General features: G+C 40.6%; 1 protein-coding gene across 1 annotated transcript in view; it reads left to right on the top strand.

The window, feature by feature from the left end:
• LOC149322368 (ABC-type organic anion transporter ABCA8-like) overlaps nt 1-19,219 on the top strand; it is a 104,580-nt gene that overhangs the window by 45,349 nt on the left and 40,012 nt on the right. The window contains exons 17-24 of the mRNA XM_089540445.1: nt 226-365; nt 2,888-3,007; nt 3,331-3,520; nt 6,324-6,487; nt 7,240-7,367; nt 10,222-10,359; nt 11,534-11,650; nt 17,951-18,127. Of these exons, the coding sequence (XP_089396571.1) occupies nt 226-365; nt 2,888-3,007; nt 3,331-3,520; nt 6,324-6,487; nt 7,240-7,367; nt 10,222-10,359; nt 11,534-11,650; nt 17,951-18,127 (1,174 nt within the window). The remainder of the gene's footprint in view (nt 1-225; nt 366-2,887; nt 3,008-3,330; nt 3,521-6,323; nt 6,488-7,239; nt 7,368-10,221; nt 10,360-11,533; nt 11,651-17,950; nt 18,128-19,219) is intronic.

The raw sequence follows: 19,219 nt of genomic DNA, 5'->3' as shown, positions 1-19,219 counted from the left end.
AATGGTGTCACTGCTTTAATAATTCTAAAGAATTCTTCCCATAACTATATGAAAATGGGAAATCCCTGCTGCAGTCATTTCTAGCATGATCCATGTTTCTGTTGTGATGGTGAATAGTTGTGAATTGAAATCAGATCTTGGATATTTTACTCAGATAACATTCTGGATAAATGAATGCAGGTTTGTTTCCTTGTTTTGTGTCTAAATGCCTTTTAATATGAACAGGATACATATAAATGAGTTTTGTGACTCTGAGAGGACTACATCCCTGGTCAAGCAACACATTCCTGATGCTAGATTATCAGGGCAGCGTGAAAATGAGCTGAGCTATATACTGCCTTTAGAAAACGTGGATAAGTTTCCAGGTAATTATCACCTGAAATAACTGACAATAAATGTCAGTGTTATTTAAAATCATCCAGTTAACTGTGGTGTTCCTTAAGATTTATTTACTTACTTCATGTTTTTCCAGAGGAGGAGAAGAATCTCTTTGTATAGGTTCTTTCTCCCACTTGCTCCAGTGGGTTGGAAATTTCAAATCAGGTTGAGGAACAACTCCAGCTAGCCCCAGCCCATGCCCCCGCAACTTTGGAGCAGACTTTTGAAAAATATTTTCCAGTCTTCCTTTGAACCCCCACCCCCATTTCACAGTCCTCTTAAGCACTTCTCCCTTCCTTTGCTGTTTTCTTCACTAGAATGAAATCATCGGGAGACTGACTTTCCTGTTTACAGATGTGAGCCTCAATAAACCCGGCCAGTCCTCCAATTTGGGTAGATTTTCCCCTGCAGAGGCCATTATGTGGGTCTTCCCTACACCATTCATTCAAAATAAATTGGGAGCTCTGAAACTTTGGGCCCTAACTCCTGTATGAAGGACATAACCCAAGCAGCTAAGTGAGATGGTTTCAGAGTTGCTACACACTTCAGCTCTTCCTCATTCCCAACTGATGGCCAGACACTGCTGAATATGGATGAGGCAAACATAGCATAAGTAAAGTGCCAGGGCTTATAGTACAGCAGAGGGCCCATTTTCTCTATGTCTGACTAGAAAATCTCACTTGGACACCTTTGTTTCACACTGCTAATATCCCTTATCATAGTCATTCTCTCCCCCCCCCCACCTTTTTCATTAATATTGTATTGATCATATTATAACATAAAAGTACGAAGTACATATGAAGCTCAGGTGTGATCTGCTCTAGCACCCATTTGACATTCTGGCTGTCCACAGTATTCTCAGCACTCCTCTCCAGCACCACATGTCAAATGAGCTGAAACCAGGATTTTAAGTTTTTGGTTTATCAAACTCAAATTTACAGAGCCAAATTAAGACTGCAATTACTTTCCAGCATATTCACCTGGAATCCAGGCTTTAACAAGGAGAATGCAGGCACATTTTTCAGGAGACTATTATCTATACCTCCATGTGTACACCATCTGACTCTCTATGCAGAACTGGGATTTAATGTTCTTGAAACTGAAGCCTGGTTGATGACTTATAGGTTTTGGTTTAAGATACATTTCAGGCCTAATAGATCCAGTCTTTTATGGTTCCTACTATCTGATGTTTACTATGCCAGTTGGGCTAAATTTTATAAAAGTAAAGTAATTTATGTGGGTTTAAATTTTGATTTTCTCCTTTTAATTACTGAAAAGGAGTGTCTTGAATCTATTCGGGTCTGCCTTGCAGAGAGAGAACATCAAGTGACATATCCAACTCCTCCTAGAGTGTGTTATCCAATGATGCTTGGTATCCTCCCCCCCTTGTAGGGTAGGATTCCGGATTATTTTCAAACCCTTTCACTGCTGGTGTTGAGGAAGGCTTTTTTGTTTGCAAGACTGAACACCCCTCAAATGTGACCAGGGCAGATATCTGCAGACGCCATTTTAGAATCGTGTATGTCACTGTGATCAAGCTCAAAATGTTCTCCATCATATTGTATTGCTTTGTCCATTGTATATAATTCTGAGGTGAAAATTTTTAAGAAGGTTATTGGAAATGAATATCTGTTTGGATGGGTTATCAGTGGAATACTTATTGGAAGATCGGAACCCACATATTACCAGGTTAATGGCCAATTTTCTGGTGGCGGCAACAAGATTATGGCTTAAATTTTAGTAACGATCCTGAAGTTTTATTTTAAATACATGTTGTTTTTCTATGCCTAATAAAGGTTGACTAAAAACAAAAAACCTCAAGGAAAGCACACCTCAGTAGAGGTCCATAGTTTTCTTTGTAGCTTTGGATTCCCTGTCTAGGGAAGTTACTGTAGGTTGGAGAACCCTCCCCTACCGCCCCTCATTGTCCTTTCACTAAAAAGTAAAGTTCTTTCAGTTAGTGTTGAACAGTTAAGATGGATTGCTGTAAAATGGTCTTTTAGCTGAGTTGCATGCTAATTGTTTAAAGGACTTTAAAAAAAAACACCTTTTTTCACCTATTAGATATCTCAAGACCCAGTTTTTGAAAGAAGGTGGGCATAAACGTAATACAGTGGACCCTTCATATTGGTGGGCTGGTAATCTGCAGATCTGACCAACCATAAATCACCATGCCTCATATTATTCAATGACAACATGTGCATGCAGACACACTGTCGCATCGGCATGAATGTTGCTGCCATTGAATAATATGGGGTGCAACCATCTGCATTTTTGCCATTCTGGAACTGCATTTTTGCCGCAGAACTGAACCACTACAAATGGGAAGGGTCCACTATAAATGAATAAATATTACATCTTTAATGAGCAGCTTGGGAAAATACATGAAATTGGGTGCTAGGCAAGCCTCTCCTAAACCATCACCTTCCTTATATGCATGTGAAATCCTTATCCTAATCTAGAAACACAAATAATGATGAGTCATGTTGGTTTACTCCCTGTTACATAGCTCTGTTCTGTGATATGGACCACCAGACAGACCTTGGAATTGTTAATTATGGGGTCACCATGACAACTCTGGAAGATGTTTTCCTAAAGCTGGAAGGAAATGAAATGATTGATGAAGAAGGTAATGTTCCAGACATTGCACCTTATGTCATTGTTTCCTGCTATGTTTCCGCAAATATGACATTGGGACCACACACATGGAGAAAAACACTACTGTGACCTATCAGAACTCCCCTTCTTCATTTTTTCTGATCCAGAAGAGGGATTTGGGAAAGTGTTTCGGTGAGAGGGAAAAGACTACTCAAGGAGTGGAGACAGGAAGAAGAACAGGGAAGACTCAGTATCAGAAGGGAGGGGGAAAGGTCAATACTCAGTGTGAGCAAGCATCCAGATTTTTAGGTTGATTGTGAAGTCCTGATGTTGTACTTTGATTTTTTCCCTTAGATTACAGAGGTCATCGTGGAGAGCAAATGGGAGAGGGAAGAAAGGGTGAAGTGGAGCAAGATCAGTTGTTGCTCTCTGACACAGGAAAGGCAACAATTAGAGGCATGGCACTCTGGAGACAGCAAGTTTGTGGCATAGCAAGAATGCACTTTTTGAATCTCAAGCGAGAGGGCAAAGTCTGGGGATCTCTGTGAGTGCCAAATCTTCCTTTAAAAATGTTTTCATAAAATCTCCTGCATACCCCCAAAACATTTCACAGTTGAAAACTTGGACACATGTGGCTGAGCTGCATCAGAGTATGGTCAGAAGATTGTGGCCAGGCTGTTCACAACAGGGCAAAAGTTATTAAAGAAGAACATGCAAAACTGATATTTTAAGAGAGAAACCTGTGGATGCCCAAGTCTCATTATACACAATGGAGTAGATGGTGATCCTTGTATGAAATGTGGATTATTGACTAGAAACAGATGGACAGGAATGTGTGACTTCTGGCTGCTCTGGGGGCACAGCGTGCAGACAACGCATGCCCCAGAGCAACCGGATGCGACATGGAGAGTGCACCTGGCTGGGAAAAGCCGGCACAGGAAGGATCGTGGAAAGTCCGCTCTTTGGATCAAGACCAGCTGCGCATTCACTGTTAGGAGGGTGACTGGGGCTGGAGCGGCCTCAGGCTGCTTCAAGCTGCTGGTCTGCACAACCTCATAGAGACCAGTTTGCCTAGATGCACTATTGCCAAAGTTGAAAGAGGTGTTAGAGGTGTGTACACAGAGTTCATATAAGTGTCTTGACAGCCTCTTTGGTAACACCCATCAGAGATTCAAGTGTTATGATGAGTAATAAAAATTCTTAGTAGCAGAACCTTGTTTATCTTAGGCCTGGCACTCATGTGTGACAAATTGGCACATTACACACAGCCACCAGCCCCCTGCCCATCTCTGCTAATGGGGACTCATCTGAATGAGTTGTTAGGCAGCAAATACTCCAGACAGACAGGTTGGCTACTGTTCTTCTATATCAAATGTCACAGCAAAAAGATACTTATGGTACAATAAGTAAAGAGATAGTACAGGAATACCTTGTTAATCTAAATGAATTTAAGTCTCCAGGACCAGATGAACTACATCCAAGGGTATTAAAAGAACTGGCAAATCTAATATCGGAGCCATTGGCAATAATCTTTGAAAACTGGAGAACAGGAGAAGTCCAAGCAGACTGTAGGAGAGCAAACGTTATTCCCATCTTCAAAAAGGGGAAAAAAGAGGATCCCAACAATTGTCGTCCAGTTAGTCTGACATCAATACCAGGAAAGATTCTGGAACAGATCATTAAACAGAGAGTATGTGAACATCTAGAAAGCAATACCATAATCACAAAAAGTCAACACGGGTTTCAGAGAAACAAGACATGCCAGACAAATCTGATCTCTTTCTTTGAAAAAATTACCAGCTTGTAGATTAAGGGAATGCTGTGGATATAGTATATCTTGATTTCAGGAAGGCCTTTGACAAGGTTTCCCATGACATTCTTGCAAACAAGCTTGTAAAATGTGGACTAGACAAAGAAACTGTTACATGGATTTGTAACTGGTTGACCGGCTGAACGCAAAGAGTGCTCAACAATGGCTCCTTTTCATCCTGGAGGGAAGTGACTAGTGGGGTCCCAAAGGGCTCTGTCCTGGGCCCAGTGCTATTCAACACCTTTATCAATGACTTGGATGACAGAATTGGGAGCATACTTATCAAATTTGCAGATGACACCAAATTAGGAGGAATAGCTAATAGCAGGATCAAGATTCAAAATGACCTGAATAGACTAGAAAGCTGGGCCAAATGTAACAAAATGTACTGCACTTGGGGCAGAAAAATAAAATGCACAGATATAGGATGGGGGACACCTGGCTGAATGAAAGTACATGTGAAAGGGATCTAGGAGTCCCAGTAGACCAATGCAATTTTAGGCTGCATCAATAATAGTATAGTGTCTAGCTCAAGAGAAGTAATAGTGCCACTGTAGTCTGCTTTGGTCAGGCCCCACCTGGAATATTGGGTCCAGTTCTGGTCACCACAATTTAAAAAGGATGTGGAGAAACTGGAGCGTGTCCAAAGGAGGGCGACTAAAATGGTGAAAGGTCTGGAAACCATGCCCTATGAGGAACGACTTAGGGAGCTGGGCATGTTTAGCCTGGAGAAAAGAAGATTAAGAGGTGATATGATAGCCCTGTTTAAATATTTGAAGGGATGTCATATTGAGGAGGGAGCAAGCTTGTTTTCTGCTGCTCCAGAGAACAGGACCCGGAACAATGGATGCAAACTACAGGAAAAGAGATTCAACCTCAACATTAGGAGGAACTTCCTGACAGTAAGGGCTGTTCGACAGCGGAACACACTCCCTCGGAGTGTAGTGGAGTCTCCTTCCTCGGAGGTCTTCAAACACAGCCTGGATGGCAATCTGTCAGGGATGCTTTGATTTGGATTTCCTGCATGGCAGGGGGTTGGACTAGATGGCCCTTATGGTCTCTGCCAACTCTATGATTCTATGTTCTGTTGAGAGTGAATGGCCTGATACTTCATTCTGCAGTAACCTCAAAACCACAACAAAGAAACACACTACCTGATTTCCTTTTGTGGCAAATGCTTTCTGAATTGTCTGATCATCCCAGGGGTCACCTCTGAGGATCCTTGCTAGAGAGAAAAGAGTGGATAGGCACCCCACCAAACCTCCTAGGGCCAGATGTATCAATCTAAGGGGGTCCCTCCTCAGAGTGAGGTATTGTGAAGTATCTCATAAATCTTGTACCCCCTTCACCTATAATACCACAGACTGAGAAAGATCCCACCACAACTGAGGTGGTTCTGGAAAAGGGGACTATATGATAATGCATCTCCTTCCATTCCATTACTTGATGTTCCCTTTGTACTTCACCTTATGGACACAGTATAACTGGCCAAATATCACCTCTTCCTGTATTAATTTATGTTTCTACTTCTTTACAGATTACTTCTTCTTGGAATTATGCTATCACCTTTAATCCTTCAGGCTACTACTATCGGTATTTGGGTTAAAATGCATAAAGCAGAGCTTCATCCTGGTCTTTATTTTGAGCCAGGAAAGAAGTTGCTCACAGGAACCTCTGGACTTCTCATCCTTAATGATACCGGTAAGGGCACAGAACCTGGAAAATATATTCTTTCCAAAGATTCAGACTGAGATCAACTGTGCTGTAGTGTTAAGGATGCTTAATTATGACTGGTAGTTGTAACCCACTCACCCCCTACACTACTTCATCCACACATTAGACTCCTCAGCTTTTCCTCTCTAGCTGGCCGTGTGTGTGAAACAGACAACGTTGCAGAAAACTCTGCCTTTGAGGCCCTTGCTTTGAGTCTGCTAGGAATCAAATTTGGCTTCTAGGACCTTATTAGTTCATTTCCCCCTCATCATTGTTGCCATCATGCACCATGACCACAGATTCTATTCCAGCACTATGTACCAGGATATTTAGGCTGTGTGTGATACCTGCAGCTTTTCCACCAGGCAGCCAATTTCACCATTCTGTCCACATGACTGTCACAAACTCTGCTAAGCTTGTATTTCCACTGTTTGAATCCTTTCATCTTTTCCAGCATGCACATGTTTACTGTAGGAGGATTATCAGTTTGTTTTTCAAGAACTGGGCCACTTCTAAAGGCACATTTCTTCGTTTTTGGAGTGATACCCTCCTTCTCCAAGGTTCTCTTTCTTCGTGACTCCAGAAGAGCTTTCACAATAGTCCTGTCACGTCCCCAAATGTCTTATGTAATATAATATTATTTAACCATTGCATTATTTTTTATTTTGGTAGTTTCCTGTTCATTTGGGCGTAAAGATAGTCCTCTAATCATTCTCTCAAACCGTTTTGCTTTGGTACAGGTGTAAGCATTGACAATTTAATCCATGCAGTGAAGAGTCAGAATATCCAGCTGGATGTAGTCTCTGGCAGCAACGTCAGTGATCAGTTAGTACACAGTGGAGCAATAAAAGTAGCCATGAAAGACAAGGTAGCTTTTAACTTTTAATTACTGTATTTCTTTTGGAAGAAAATATTTAGTGGATGGCCCCTTCTCCAAAAGGGGAGTGTGGGATATGTGTGTTGGCTCACTTCTCACCTGCTGGATTAGCAGTATCAAAAACAAAAACTCTTTGGCCCACTTGAGAAGCCAATGTATAGTGCTATCTGAGGTAAACAGTCTAAGCAGCAGCTTACTGTGGCAGAGTACAGACGTACCAGTTCAGTGTAACAGTATTAGCAATGCACTGACCACATTCTATACACAAACTCACAGACACAGTTGATTTCTTTCAAGTCCTTGGAGGTTCTTTATCTTGAGTTACGATATATATAAGAACTTACTAGCTCTCCTCCTGACTCCCATCAACATATGTCATCTGTAGTCACTTAGCAATGATCCTCACAATACCAACCAACATCAACTCACTAATCCAACCCACTAACATCAACCCACATGTGCTCTGACTCTCAGTGCACTTATATAGTGAGATGGCTAAGAATCTCAACATGATGCAATCTCTGTAGAAAGTTTTTGCATCATGCCAAGTGCTCTAACTCAGCAATTCCTTGGACTCAAAATATTTTACAACAGTTTAAAGGAACATTGTTCCAGCAGTGTGGTCACAGGGTCATTAATGTATGTTGCAGAGATTCATAAAAATGAGAGAAAAGACTGCTTCCTTCTTACATTCCAAAACCAATTACTGGAAAGAGGATGAGAAAGAGAGAGAGACTTATTTCAATGGGGTCTCCTGTACAACAGGATGGGGGAATTTCAGAAGGTACAGGGACCCGTTTTTTAACCCTCCCACTTTAAACTGCACCACACCAAAACCAAAACTGTCTGGGAGTCCATTTCCAGGCTGTTTTTTTTTTTTTTTAAGTTTTAATAATGTAAAGATCCCACTCTTAAATAAAATGTCTTGCTTTAAGAGAGAATTTAACTTCCTGGAACATGATGTTCCACATTTGTAAAGAGCAAACAAATGAACAGAAATGTTGTAAGGCCTGTTAAAACAGGGATCAGTGTCCATGGCTATGTGTTGGCTGTCATTGTTCTACATGCAGTAATAAAAGTGTCCAAATGTCACATCTCATCTGTGTGTGTTTGTTTAGGCTCTCCTTATCATTTTACCTTACTACTTTGTAGAAATATAATTATTGTTCCTTGGTAATTGGGTAATCCACTGTAACCCTGTAGAGACAGTTTAGAGCCAAATGTGCAGATCTTTGAATCTGGGGGTACAGTGAGGTTCATAAGTACTCTTTGGAAGTACCTTATCACACACACATTCTGGGGACGGAAGGAGGATGCTCGTGTGCGTGCTGCAGAAAACGGAGTTTATCACACACGAATACGTCCTCCAAAAGGCCCTGCTCCGTCCCCCGGCACGCACCCATTCGCGTCCAGACCTGATGGGCGTGATTTTTGCCTGACGGATTACCTTCCGTCAGCAAAAAATCATGCCCATCAGGACTGGATGCGAACGGGTGCGCGCCGGGGGACGGGACAGGGTCTCTTGGAGGATGTATTCGTGTGCGATAAACTCCATTTTCTGCAGCACACGCTCGCACACGTGCGTCCTACTTCCGTCCCCAGAACGTTTAAAATTGTGTGTGCGATAAGGTCTGAAGTTAGGTTCAGGACTGCCAGTTGTGCTGGTAATTTTAAAATATTCTTTCCATCTTTAGCCAGGAAACAGTAGCTGAGAAGACATAGATATCATGTCTGCTGGGGTTCAGTGAAATTATGCCCTGTTTTATTGGTAACAGGAAACATATTAATCATATGACTGGTGATTAGATTTTAGGAGCTGTGGAGAAGTCCTGAACCTGCCAGAAAGGAGTATACACAAACACACACCAACAACTTTGATTAAAGGTTTATCCCCATTTGAGTCTCTTCACAGCAAGAAAGTGGGATGGACCAAAGTTCATTGAAAGTAGATAGTCTTTATAGAAAAGCAAAAGTCACACTGCTGCTCTTCTAACCACACATGCTTTAAACTAAACAGTACACAATAAGCCTTTCAGCTCCCTTTTCTCTAGCATCCTATCTCTTTCTGCTTACATAGCCACATAACAAAGGGAATACAACACCAAGGAGTCTTTGAAGAGTTTGAGACATTTGCCTGCAACTTCCTTGAGGCTAATCAACAAGGGGACTGATCTACAGCACAAGCAACTTCAGGGATTTGCATGCAAAGGCCAGCACATTCTAGGGCTTAAAGGAAGGCACTTTGAATGCCTGCCTTATAATTGTAGCCCCTCCTTAAAGTTGAGCCTGATCATTTTTCAGAGGTCCTGTAATAAGACTTTCCCTTGGAAGACTCAGTTCCATAGATAGTTAGAAAAGACTATTCCAATGGCTTTTATCTGCAACAAAAGTACACATACCCCTGGTCAAAGTGTTGAGTACTTCTAGGGACAATGCTCAGTGATTTTCTTTCAGCAAGAGAAAACAAGAAGCTTTATTAATTTTGCCAGTAAAATAGTTCCTCTTTAATATAAATAATTTCCCTCAACCAAAAAGGTTTTTCTAAGAAAAATAATATTGCTATACACATATTATGAAAACAGTGCAGTTTTGGAAGACTTTCTTGCAGTGCTAAGCAAATTGGTAAAACTACTTGTTACTTCTTTTGAGAAGAAAATTAGTTAAGGAAGTTAAATGAAAGGAGACAAAATGAATAGTTAATGGGGTTCATCTTATAGCATCCAAGTGCTTGCCTTTATATTGGCATCTTCATCAGGAAGATCAAGTGGAGCTTGTTTTATTCACTGACTGTTGCTTAATCAGCATTGCCTGCTCTGGCTCACTGTAATGTCTTGCATTGGTTCAGAAATACAGGTTCACAGTAATGTGCCACGTGGAAGTGATCAATTGTTTTCCTGTGCTCATCAATATAATCAGCAACGCTTTCCTGCAAATGTCAAATTCTACTGCTCATCTTCGATTATGGAATCATGCATATTTAGAAGTAAGTTTTGCACCTGTAGCATAAGAAATGTTATTAGAGTGGAGAGGAATAGTGAGTAGGACTATTGCTGTTAACAATTTATGTTGACATTGAGAAAGCATTCCAGTATGAGAAAAATCAGTGTTTTAAGGTAACATTCATAATTTGGAAAGGGGCTATTGGGCTATTTTCTTTAATCATTCTCTCCTTGAATGTACAGTAATCATTAGTTGTTATAAAGAATTATAGTAAGAAATGTGTTCCTGCATGGCAGGGGTTGGACTTCAGGGCTCTTGAGGGCTCTTCCAACTCTGTGGTTCTTTGAAATGCATACAAGTCCCTTTTGCTTCTCTTTCCCCTTTTTTCTTTCCCCACATAGTTATTTTTAAGAGTAGACCCAATATACCTAGTTGGTATCTTGCCATCTCTGCATTAGACTTTTCTTTATATTCAGTTCTAGGCTGCCTCAACAGAACTATAGTGCCCAAACTGAGGGAGGTAACAGTAGCACTCTATTTTGTTTTGGTCAGATGTCACCTAGAGTAAAAAAGGCTAAAATGAACAGAGGAAAAGGGATATTAAACAGCCTTGCCAATTGCATTTGTAAGTTAAGTGCAAACTGAATGATGTCTTTTTCAACAAAAAGAACAAGGACCTTAAATATTGACACATTTTATTTGGCAGTTCTGGGTATTACAGTTTAAGAAAGTGTTCAACAAACTGAAATATGTCCAAAGAAGGGTGATCAGGGTCCCCTGCAAAATTCTAGACTACCTTCCTAAACATAGTTCTAGGCAGCCATAGAATGGATACAAGTGACTGCAGAGATTTATCAAATAAAGAGCTACCATACAAGGTATGCAAATGGTATTTACTTCCCTTAGTGACTTTAAAAACAACACATTGCGTTATATATTTATCAGGCTTTGCAGTGTCAGCCAGACAGCAGCTGGGAAATGGCCACTGCTTGGTTGTAGCTTGCACCAAGAAATTTCCCTCCATCCAGTTACCTAGCTGCAGCTGGCATCCTCCCGGACTTCTCTGTCACTACATTGGCAGAGCTTCATATTCTGCAAATGTCAAATAAGAACTCAACTACCATCTTTCAATTTTATTTTCAATAGTCTTTTCAATGTCTATATATTATCTTGTTGACAAGCAATTCTAAAATGTATTTTTTAAATTCATTCCCCAGATAAGGCTTACCCAAGGAGTTTGGTTTTATTTTTTTCAAGGATACATTATTGCAGCTGTTCTTTTATTCCCAGCTTTCCCTCCAAACTTTTCAATGACAAGCATTCGGGACTACAAGGTAAAATTATTAAATGAACATGGAATACCTTTTATTTCAATAAATCTGGCAATGATTTTGATTAAGGTGGGACTCACAGGATGATACGTAGGTGTATATATGGGGGATTACTGCACAGCTAAATAAAGTGTCTTACCACTGCCAAATTCAGTCTTCAGTCAGGCTGCACGCTGGTGTTATCGCATGGCTTTTCCTCTCAAAACTACCATCTAGGTACAGCCCAACTCTAATGTGGGTCCCTGAACTCGCTTCAGCGGCCATTTTCAAAGTCAGAAAGCTCCCAACTTTGAAAAATGGCCACTGAAGTGAGTTTAGGGACTCACAGTGGAGCTGGGCTGTACCCAGATGGTGGTTTTTTGGAGAAAACCCATGCAGTGACACCATTGTGCAGCTTGAATGAAAATTTGGCAGCAGTATGATGCTTTATTTAGCAGTGCAATAATCCCCAAGGTTTACTATAGTAGCCAAAACATCTATGACAGCATTGTTGTACCCAGGTTATAAATTTTGGGATCTCATGGCATTTAAAGTGTTTGTGTTTAATGGATTCAGTGTAGCATTTCCATGTCCAGGCTATCTGAAGAATTGCATTTTCTCATGAGGGCCGGTCTGGACACTGAAGTCTTCAGAAGAAGCCTTTTTCTTGGTCTCATTACTCTCAGACATATTGGCTGCTGCTCCTTCAGCTTCATAAGTTGATGTTTTATGATAGTTGTGACTATGGCTATAATGAATCCCTCCCAGTGGAAGGCCTTGCACCTCTAGTAGATGGCTATGTCCAAACCAGGCCTCTTACTGAAATGGCCCTCTTACTCATGGCCCCCTCAACAATGTATTGGAACTATTGGAAGCACTAGAAGGAGAGCATGTGTTGGTGGTAGTGGTGATGATGACAGCATTGTTTTACCTGTTGACCACTAGATGAAGTGGTTTCATTAAGAGGAGATTGAGGTGGTGAAGGTGTAACACCAGTACTGTCTACCCCATCACTCCCATTCACGGGCAGAAGAATTTCTGAATTGGCATGAACATGCCTCCAATTGCTTTCAATGAAACTTGCATTCTGTGATATTACCACCTTCCCATAGCCTGTATCAAACCTATATCCCTTACAACCTGTGGCATAACCCAAGAATCTTAGCTTTGCAGCTTTAGCTTGCCCCTTTCTTCTTTGTGCCTTTGGAATATGCACCCAGGCATAACTCCCCAAAATCCTTAAATGTGTAAGGTTGGGTTGCTTACCAAACAACAAAAAATATGGGGTATTGTTGATTGCAGAGCTCCATATCCTGTTTACAAGGTAGTTTGCAGTGAGTAAAGCTTCAGCCCAATATTTAGTACTCATACCTGAGTCACACAGTAGTGAGTCTTTTATCACCTGGAGCATTCCCCCATGGCGCTCCGCTATGCCATTTTCCCAAGGCGAAAAAGGGTTGGTAAGTCTATGCAGGATGCCTTTTCTTTTCAGCCACTGCTGAAAACAGATTGACAAGTATTCTCCTCCTCGGTCTGATTGTAATTGTGCCACTTTGTGGCCAAATTGCAACCCAATTCTTAAATATTTGAAAAACCTCCCCTTTGTTTTTCATAACATAAGTCCAGCTATAGCGGCTGTAGTCATCTACAAAAGTAACAAAATACCTAGCTCCACCTAAGCTGGCTTGCAATGGCCCTACCACATCAGAATGTACTAACTGAAATGGCCTTTCAGTCACCCTGTTGCTTTTCTTCCTTATTGGCTCAATTTTGCTCTTTGACTGTTTGCATATGGCACAGTCAAGAAATAACTTGCATTGTTTCACTTTGTTGTCCTCATATAGAGACCTCATTTTCTCTATTACTTTGAAACTGGCATGGCCTAAACACCTGTGCAACAAATGAATGCATTTGTCATGTGGAGGGTTATTATCATATACTGCACCCACAGGACTCTGCTCACTGGGAGTCATATAATAAAGACCTTCCCTTTTAACCCCTCTAGCACAGAGTTCCCCTCCATTCCTGACTTCACAACCTGTGCCAACAAAAGATATTTGATAGCCTTCTTCAGTCAGACAGGCTACACAAAAAAAACCTAAATTTTAGCTCTGGCACATAAAATACATTTTTCAGTGTTGTGGATAAGCAGGGAACATAGCATTCTCCCATACCCTCAACGGAAACCTTAAGACCATTTCCCAACTTAACATGATCCAAACTTGCAGGCTCCAAAAACTCAAAAAAGTGTCTTTGGTTCGCAATGTGGCATGCACAACCAGAATCCATCAACCAGTTCCCTTCTTCCTGGCTTGAACAAAATGCAGCCGAAATAATCTGCGACTTGACTCCCTGCTTTTTCTTCTTCTCTGCACCACCGTGTCTCTGCAAGGCTGGACAGAAGCGTTGAAGATGCTGCGTGGAACCACAGCGATAGCACTTCCTTACAGCAAATACGCCTTCTCCGCTGTTCGCCTCACTATTACGCTGAGGCTGAGCCGAAGAATTCTTGAAACGCTGCTTGGAAGTTGCCCGCTCCACTCGGCGTTCCTTCCTTTTAGCTTCTTCCTCTAACAGACAACCAGTGAGGTAGTGCATTGTCAAGTGTTGTTCTGGAAGAACCTCCAGATTTTGGGAAAAGTTGTCCCAGGAATCATCAAGGGAACTCAAAACAATAAACACTTTGTCACTTTCTTCAAAAAATCTGCCCTTCTCCGACAACTCAACAAAAAGCTGCTGCATATGCTGCAAATGCTGCAAAACATCCCCTTCTGGCTCCAGACGTGCTCTGTAGAGCTTCCTAGACAAGGACATCTTGGAAATAGCAGAGGTGCAAATATGGATTCCTCGCAAAGTCTCCCAACACTCCTTTGCAGTGTGCAAGTCTCTTATATGGTTCAGCTGGCTCTCTTCTACACCCAAAACAATCCAGGAGTGAGCCTTTTGGGCAGCTATCCTCTGACCTCTGCCAGGCTGTGCTGGGGGATTTTCAACAGCTTCCCATAAACCTTCTTTAACAAGAAAAAACTGCATCTTCACAGACCAAGTCAAATAATTATGGTCATTGAGTCTTTCAAGTGGTAGACCACCGATTATTGTACTGGCCATGGCTGCTGATCTTCAACACCTTTATCCAAAAAACAAATATCAGGTGCTCAGCAAGCCCTTTTGCTTATTGTCTGCCCATCAAAAAATGAAAAATGTGCAGACTCTTCAGACGTCTAATTTCCTCCAAACTACAACACCGCCATGGTGGCACTCTGGGCCCATAACCATTGTTGGGGTGTGAGTATTAAAGAAAAAAATGACAGCAGAGGTTTGAGGAAATTTAACAAAATTTTACTTAACAGAAGTCTCAAAAACTGAAGCAAAACAGAACAATAGCACAGTACAAAATCTTGATTCAGCAGCATGCATACATTACCATGAGGGCAGCATGGAGAGCAGGATTCATTGAAGACTCAGTAGACCCACAAGGCAAATTATACCTTTCTAATTAGTTAATACAATCACCTGGTCTACTTAGCTCATTACCATGGTCTACACCTGTCTGCTCACTAGATTCTCATCCAGTCACAACTTATTACCTGGACAACAGATACCTTTTTAATTCTTGATTTCTAACATATTTTGACTCTCAATTTCAGTATATAGAGCAGGAAGTGGCAAAATCATTAAAACAATTTATTAAAATACAATTTTTCCATTAATACAATCCACACATACATTTGTATTATATTCAAGTACTATAAATATTACAAACAAAAGCAAAACATACACAAACAAGACAGGGATTAACAAGTGATTTCCAATCTGCCAATTTATGATATCAAACTGTTAATTCTACTTCCCCAATATATTTCACATAAAGAAAATATAAAAAAAGAAATTTAACTAAATTTCTAATAGTAATATTGGTTATTAAAAAATGACACACCACTTAAAAATACTATCGAAATTATTCTGCAACTCTTCTTCCGATAGTCACTCGTGGAATTCTATTCATCCTTAAATGACTCTTTAATAAAATCTGTGAATTTGTTAAGTACAGTCAGTCCTTGGTATCCACAGATTCAACCATCCATGGTTTGAAAATATATCCATTCCAAAAAGCAACCCTTGATTTTGCCATTTTATACAAGAGACACAACTTTACTATGCCACTAAATATAATGGGAATTGAGCATCCACAAATTTTGGTATCTACAAGGGATCTTGGAACCAAACCACAGTGGATTCCAAGGACCTACTATAATCCATATTTACTCTCTAGTTCTTTGTCCATAACACTCAACAAAAATATTTGTGGTAACATTTCAGAACCTACTTTTAAAAATTGTTTGGATTAACATATAAATCTTGACAAGTACCTTTTTGCCTTCTTACGAGTCCACCACTTACAAAAATAGGAACCTTCTTTATCTTGACACTTCGAACATTGATATGAAACATTCTGGGACATTTTCAACAATTTATTTGGAGTTAGACGTCATCTATAGATAATCTTATACGTGTTTTCTTCTAAATTACTCCACAAAGTAAATTTTATATCTTTGGACCCCATTTTTACCCGTACATTCATTTCCACATTATGTCCCAAATTTTGGCCTCACCTTATCACAGGCTTATCTTCTGTCTCTAATTTTAGAAACCATTTATACATCTTTTTTATTAAAATTATACAGTCATCACCTTTACTGAAATATAGATAAAATTCATTTTCTCTAACCTCTATGGAGGCATTTCTCTTGTTTTGATTAAATCTGTCCTTAAGCTGCATATAAGCAAACCAACTGAGATCTTTTCTGTCCATAAAAATAATTTCTCTTGATTTAAACTTCTACCTGTTTTGTTTAAAATACAACAGGGCTACCATATCACCTTTTAACCTTCTCTTCTCCAGTGTAAACATACCCAGCTCCCTAAATCGCTCCTCACAGGGCTTAATTTCCAGATCTTTCACCATTTTGGTCTCCCATTTCTGCACACGTTCCAGTTTGTCCACATCCTTTTTGAATTGTGGTGCCCAGAACTGGACACAGTATTCCAGGTGAGGCCTGACCAAAGCAGAATAGAGTGGCACTATTACTTCCCTCAGTCTAGACACTATACTTCTATTGATGCAGCCTAGAATCACATTGGCTTTCTTAGCTGCCACATCACACTGTTAACTCATGTTCAGCTTGTGGTTCACTAAGATGCCTAGATCTCTTTCGTATGTACTGCTGTTAAGCCAGGTGTCCCCCATCCTATATCTATGCATTTCATTTTTTTCTGCCCAAGTGTAGTACCTTACATTTCTCCATGTTGAAATTCATTTTTTTAAAGTGTTTGCCCAGCTTTCGAATCTATTAAGGTCATTTTGAATTTTGATCCTGTCCTTTGAGTTATTAGCTACTCCTCCTAATTTTGTGTCATCTGCAAATTTCCTAAGTATGCCCTCTATTTCTTTTCCACATCATTGGTAAAGATTTTGAACAGCACTGGGCCCAGGACAGAACCATGTGGCACTCCATTGGTGACCTTTCTCCAGGATGGAGAGGAGCCATTGGTGAGCATCCTTTGGGTTCAGCTAGTCAACCAATTACGAATCCACCTAACAGTAGCATTGTCTAGTCCACATTTTACTAGCTTGTTTGCCAGAATATCATGGGAGACTTTGGGACTGTACAGACGAGCACTTTGTGCCAGCCTGTACATGCAATGAGGGCTGAGTGTTAGGGTGCTCTGAGCCCTCAGTGCGCCATCCAGGAGCCACCTTGGTGCACATCCATCTACATGGTGCATGCCATGATGACACATGTTGTGCACAGTGCCTAAATGGTGCTGCGCAGAAGGAGTGTCGTCATGATGCACCGGCATGCCTATGGCACCCCTTCCTGGAAGCAAAAAGAAGCCTCTTTTCAAGGCTTCCTTTTGCTCCCTGCGGAGGCCGCAGCATGTGGTTACTGTGACCTCCATCCGGGGCAAACAGGGGTGGCATGCAGCTGCCTCTCTGTGTGGCCCCTTTGTCGAAGGCCTTACTGAAATCAAATTATGCTTCCTCCACAGTATTCCTTTCACTTACCAAGCTGGTAATTTTATCCAAAGAGAGAGAGAGAGAAGAAATGAAATGGTATATAGCAAGGTACAATAGGATTCAGAGGCAGAAAGAAATGAGGGTGATAGAAAAAGTTACTGCAAGTAGGAAAAAACAATAGTGGGAGTCAGAGAAAATATCAGTATTATTAGTTTTGGAATCCAGGCCCATATTTGAATGATAAATTCACTTCATTAGAAAGGACACTAAGGAGTATAACTATTTTTTGCCACTTTCTTTGCCAGATAAAAACTTGGTCTCAGCTTCGGGTTTCAGGTGTTTTCCCTTCTGCATATTGGTGTGGACAAGCTCTGATAGATATCCCTCTGCATTGCATTCTGTATGCTCTAGTCTTTTGGCCTTGTTTGCTACAAATATATACTACAAATGGAAAGACTATTGCCATCCTGATCTTCTTTTCGGTAAGTATGGTTGTTTATATAATTTTGAAAAAACAAGCATAACATATTTCATGCCAGTTACAAACCTGAACTAAGACCGCTCACAGACCTTGAGCACTTAGAGACAAGCATCTAATCAAAAAGAGGTATCAACAAAGTACCAGACTGTACACTAAACAGAGATGTCAGTTTTGTCCTCAGATCTACCAAGGCAGCACATTTTTGAGGACCTAATTGTATCAGATAGGACTTTAAAGTTTTGTTCAGCTATTGTTCAGCTTAGTAAGATGTATGTTGTTATCTCTGACTAACAACCAATTGATTGATTGAATTCAATTAAAAAAATAATATATTTTATTTCTTTCCCACCTCTCCTCAAGTCTTGACATAGGGCACAACATGTTAAAATACAAAACACAATTAAATGTATGGGGGAAGGCAATTCTCTAGGTAACCTGGACCCAAACCAAATAGAACTTTAGAAGTAATAACCAACTCTTTGTACTTTGCCCAGAAATTAATTGGCAGCCAGTGGAATGCTTTTAAAATAAGTTTAATGTGATCACTCCTGGATGTACAGTGTCTGTAATCAGTCTGGCTGCCATAGTCTGAACCAGATGAAATTTCTGGACTTGGTACAAAGGTCAGAAGTCAGCCTTGAGGAAACCAGCACATGCACAACCTTCCTTAGGTCCTCTGACTCTAGGAGGGAGCACAGTTGGCATATCAGCCAAAGATAATAACAGGTACTCCTGACCATTACATTTATCTGAGCTAACGTTTGGAGAGAGGGATGCCTCTATTCTTTCTCATTAATAACTTTTGCCAGTTTAACTGCAGTCTGATATTGTTTGGCTACATGTGCCCTGGTTTTCATCTGTTAAATGTAAGAGGATTTTTTAAAATTTAGTTTTATTTTCAGATGCTTTGGTAATTATGCCCAGTATGGAATTGGCTTTTTGAGTTTCTTTTTGCAACAGCAGGTGAGTAGGTTCTTGGTCAATCAATGGCATCTCAGATCCCTTGGATTCTCTATGCCAAACCATGATCTACACAGTTTCTTTTGGTGGGTGGGGAAGGCTCATTTTGTTCCAGGAGAACATCAGGCTGTGT

Source organism: Sceloporus occidentalis, unplaced genomic scaffold (genome assembly GCF_023333645.1).
Source record: "Sceloporus occidentalis isolate IW3139 unplaced genomic scaffold, rSceOcc1.0.p SCAF_1, whole genome shotgun sequence".
Taxonomy (NCBI): domain Eukaryota; kingdom Metazoa; phylum Chordata; class Lepidosauria; order Squamata; family Phrynosomatidae; genus Sceloporus; species Sceloporus occidentalis.
The sequence above is the reverse complement of the archived record's forward strand: the minus strand, read 5'-3'. Positions and strand labels throughout refer to the sequence as shown.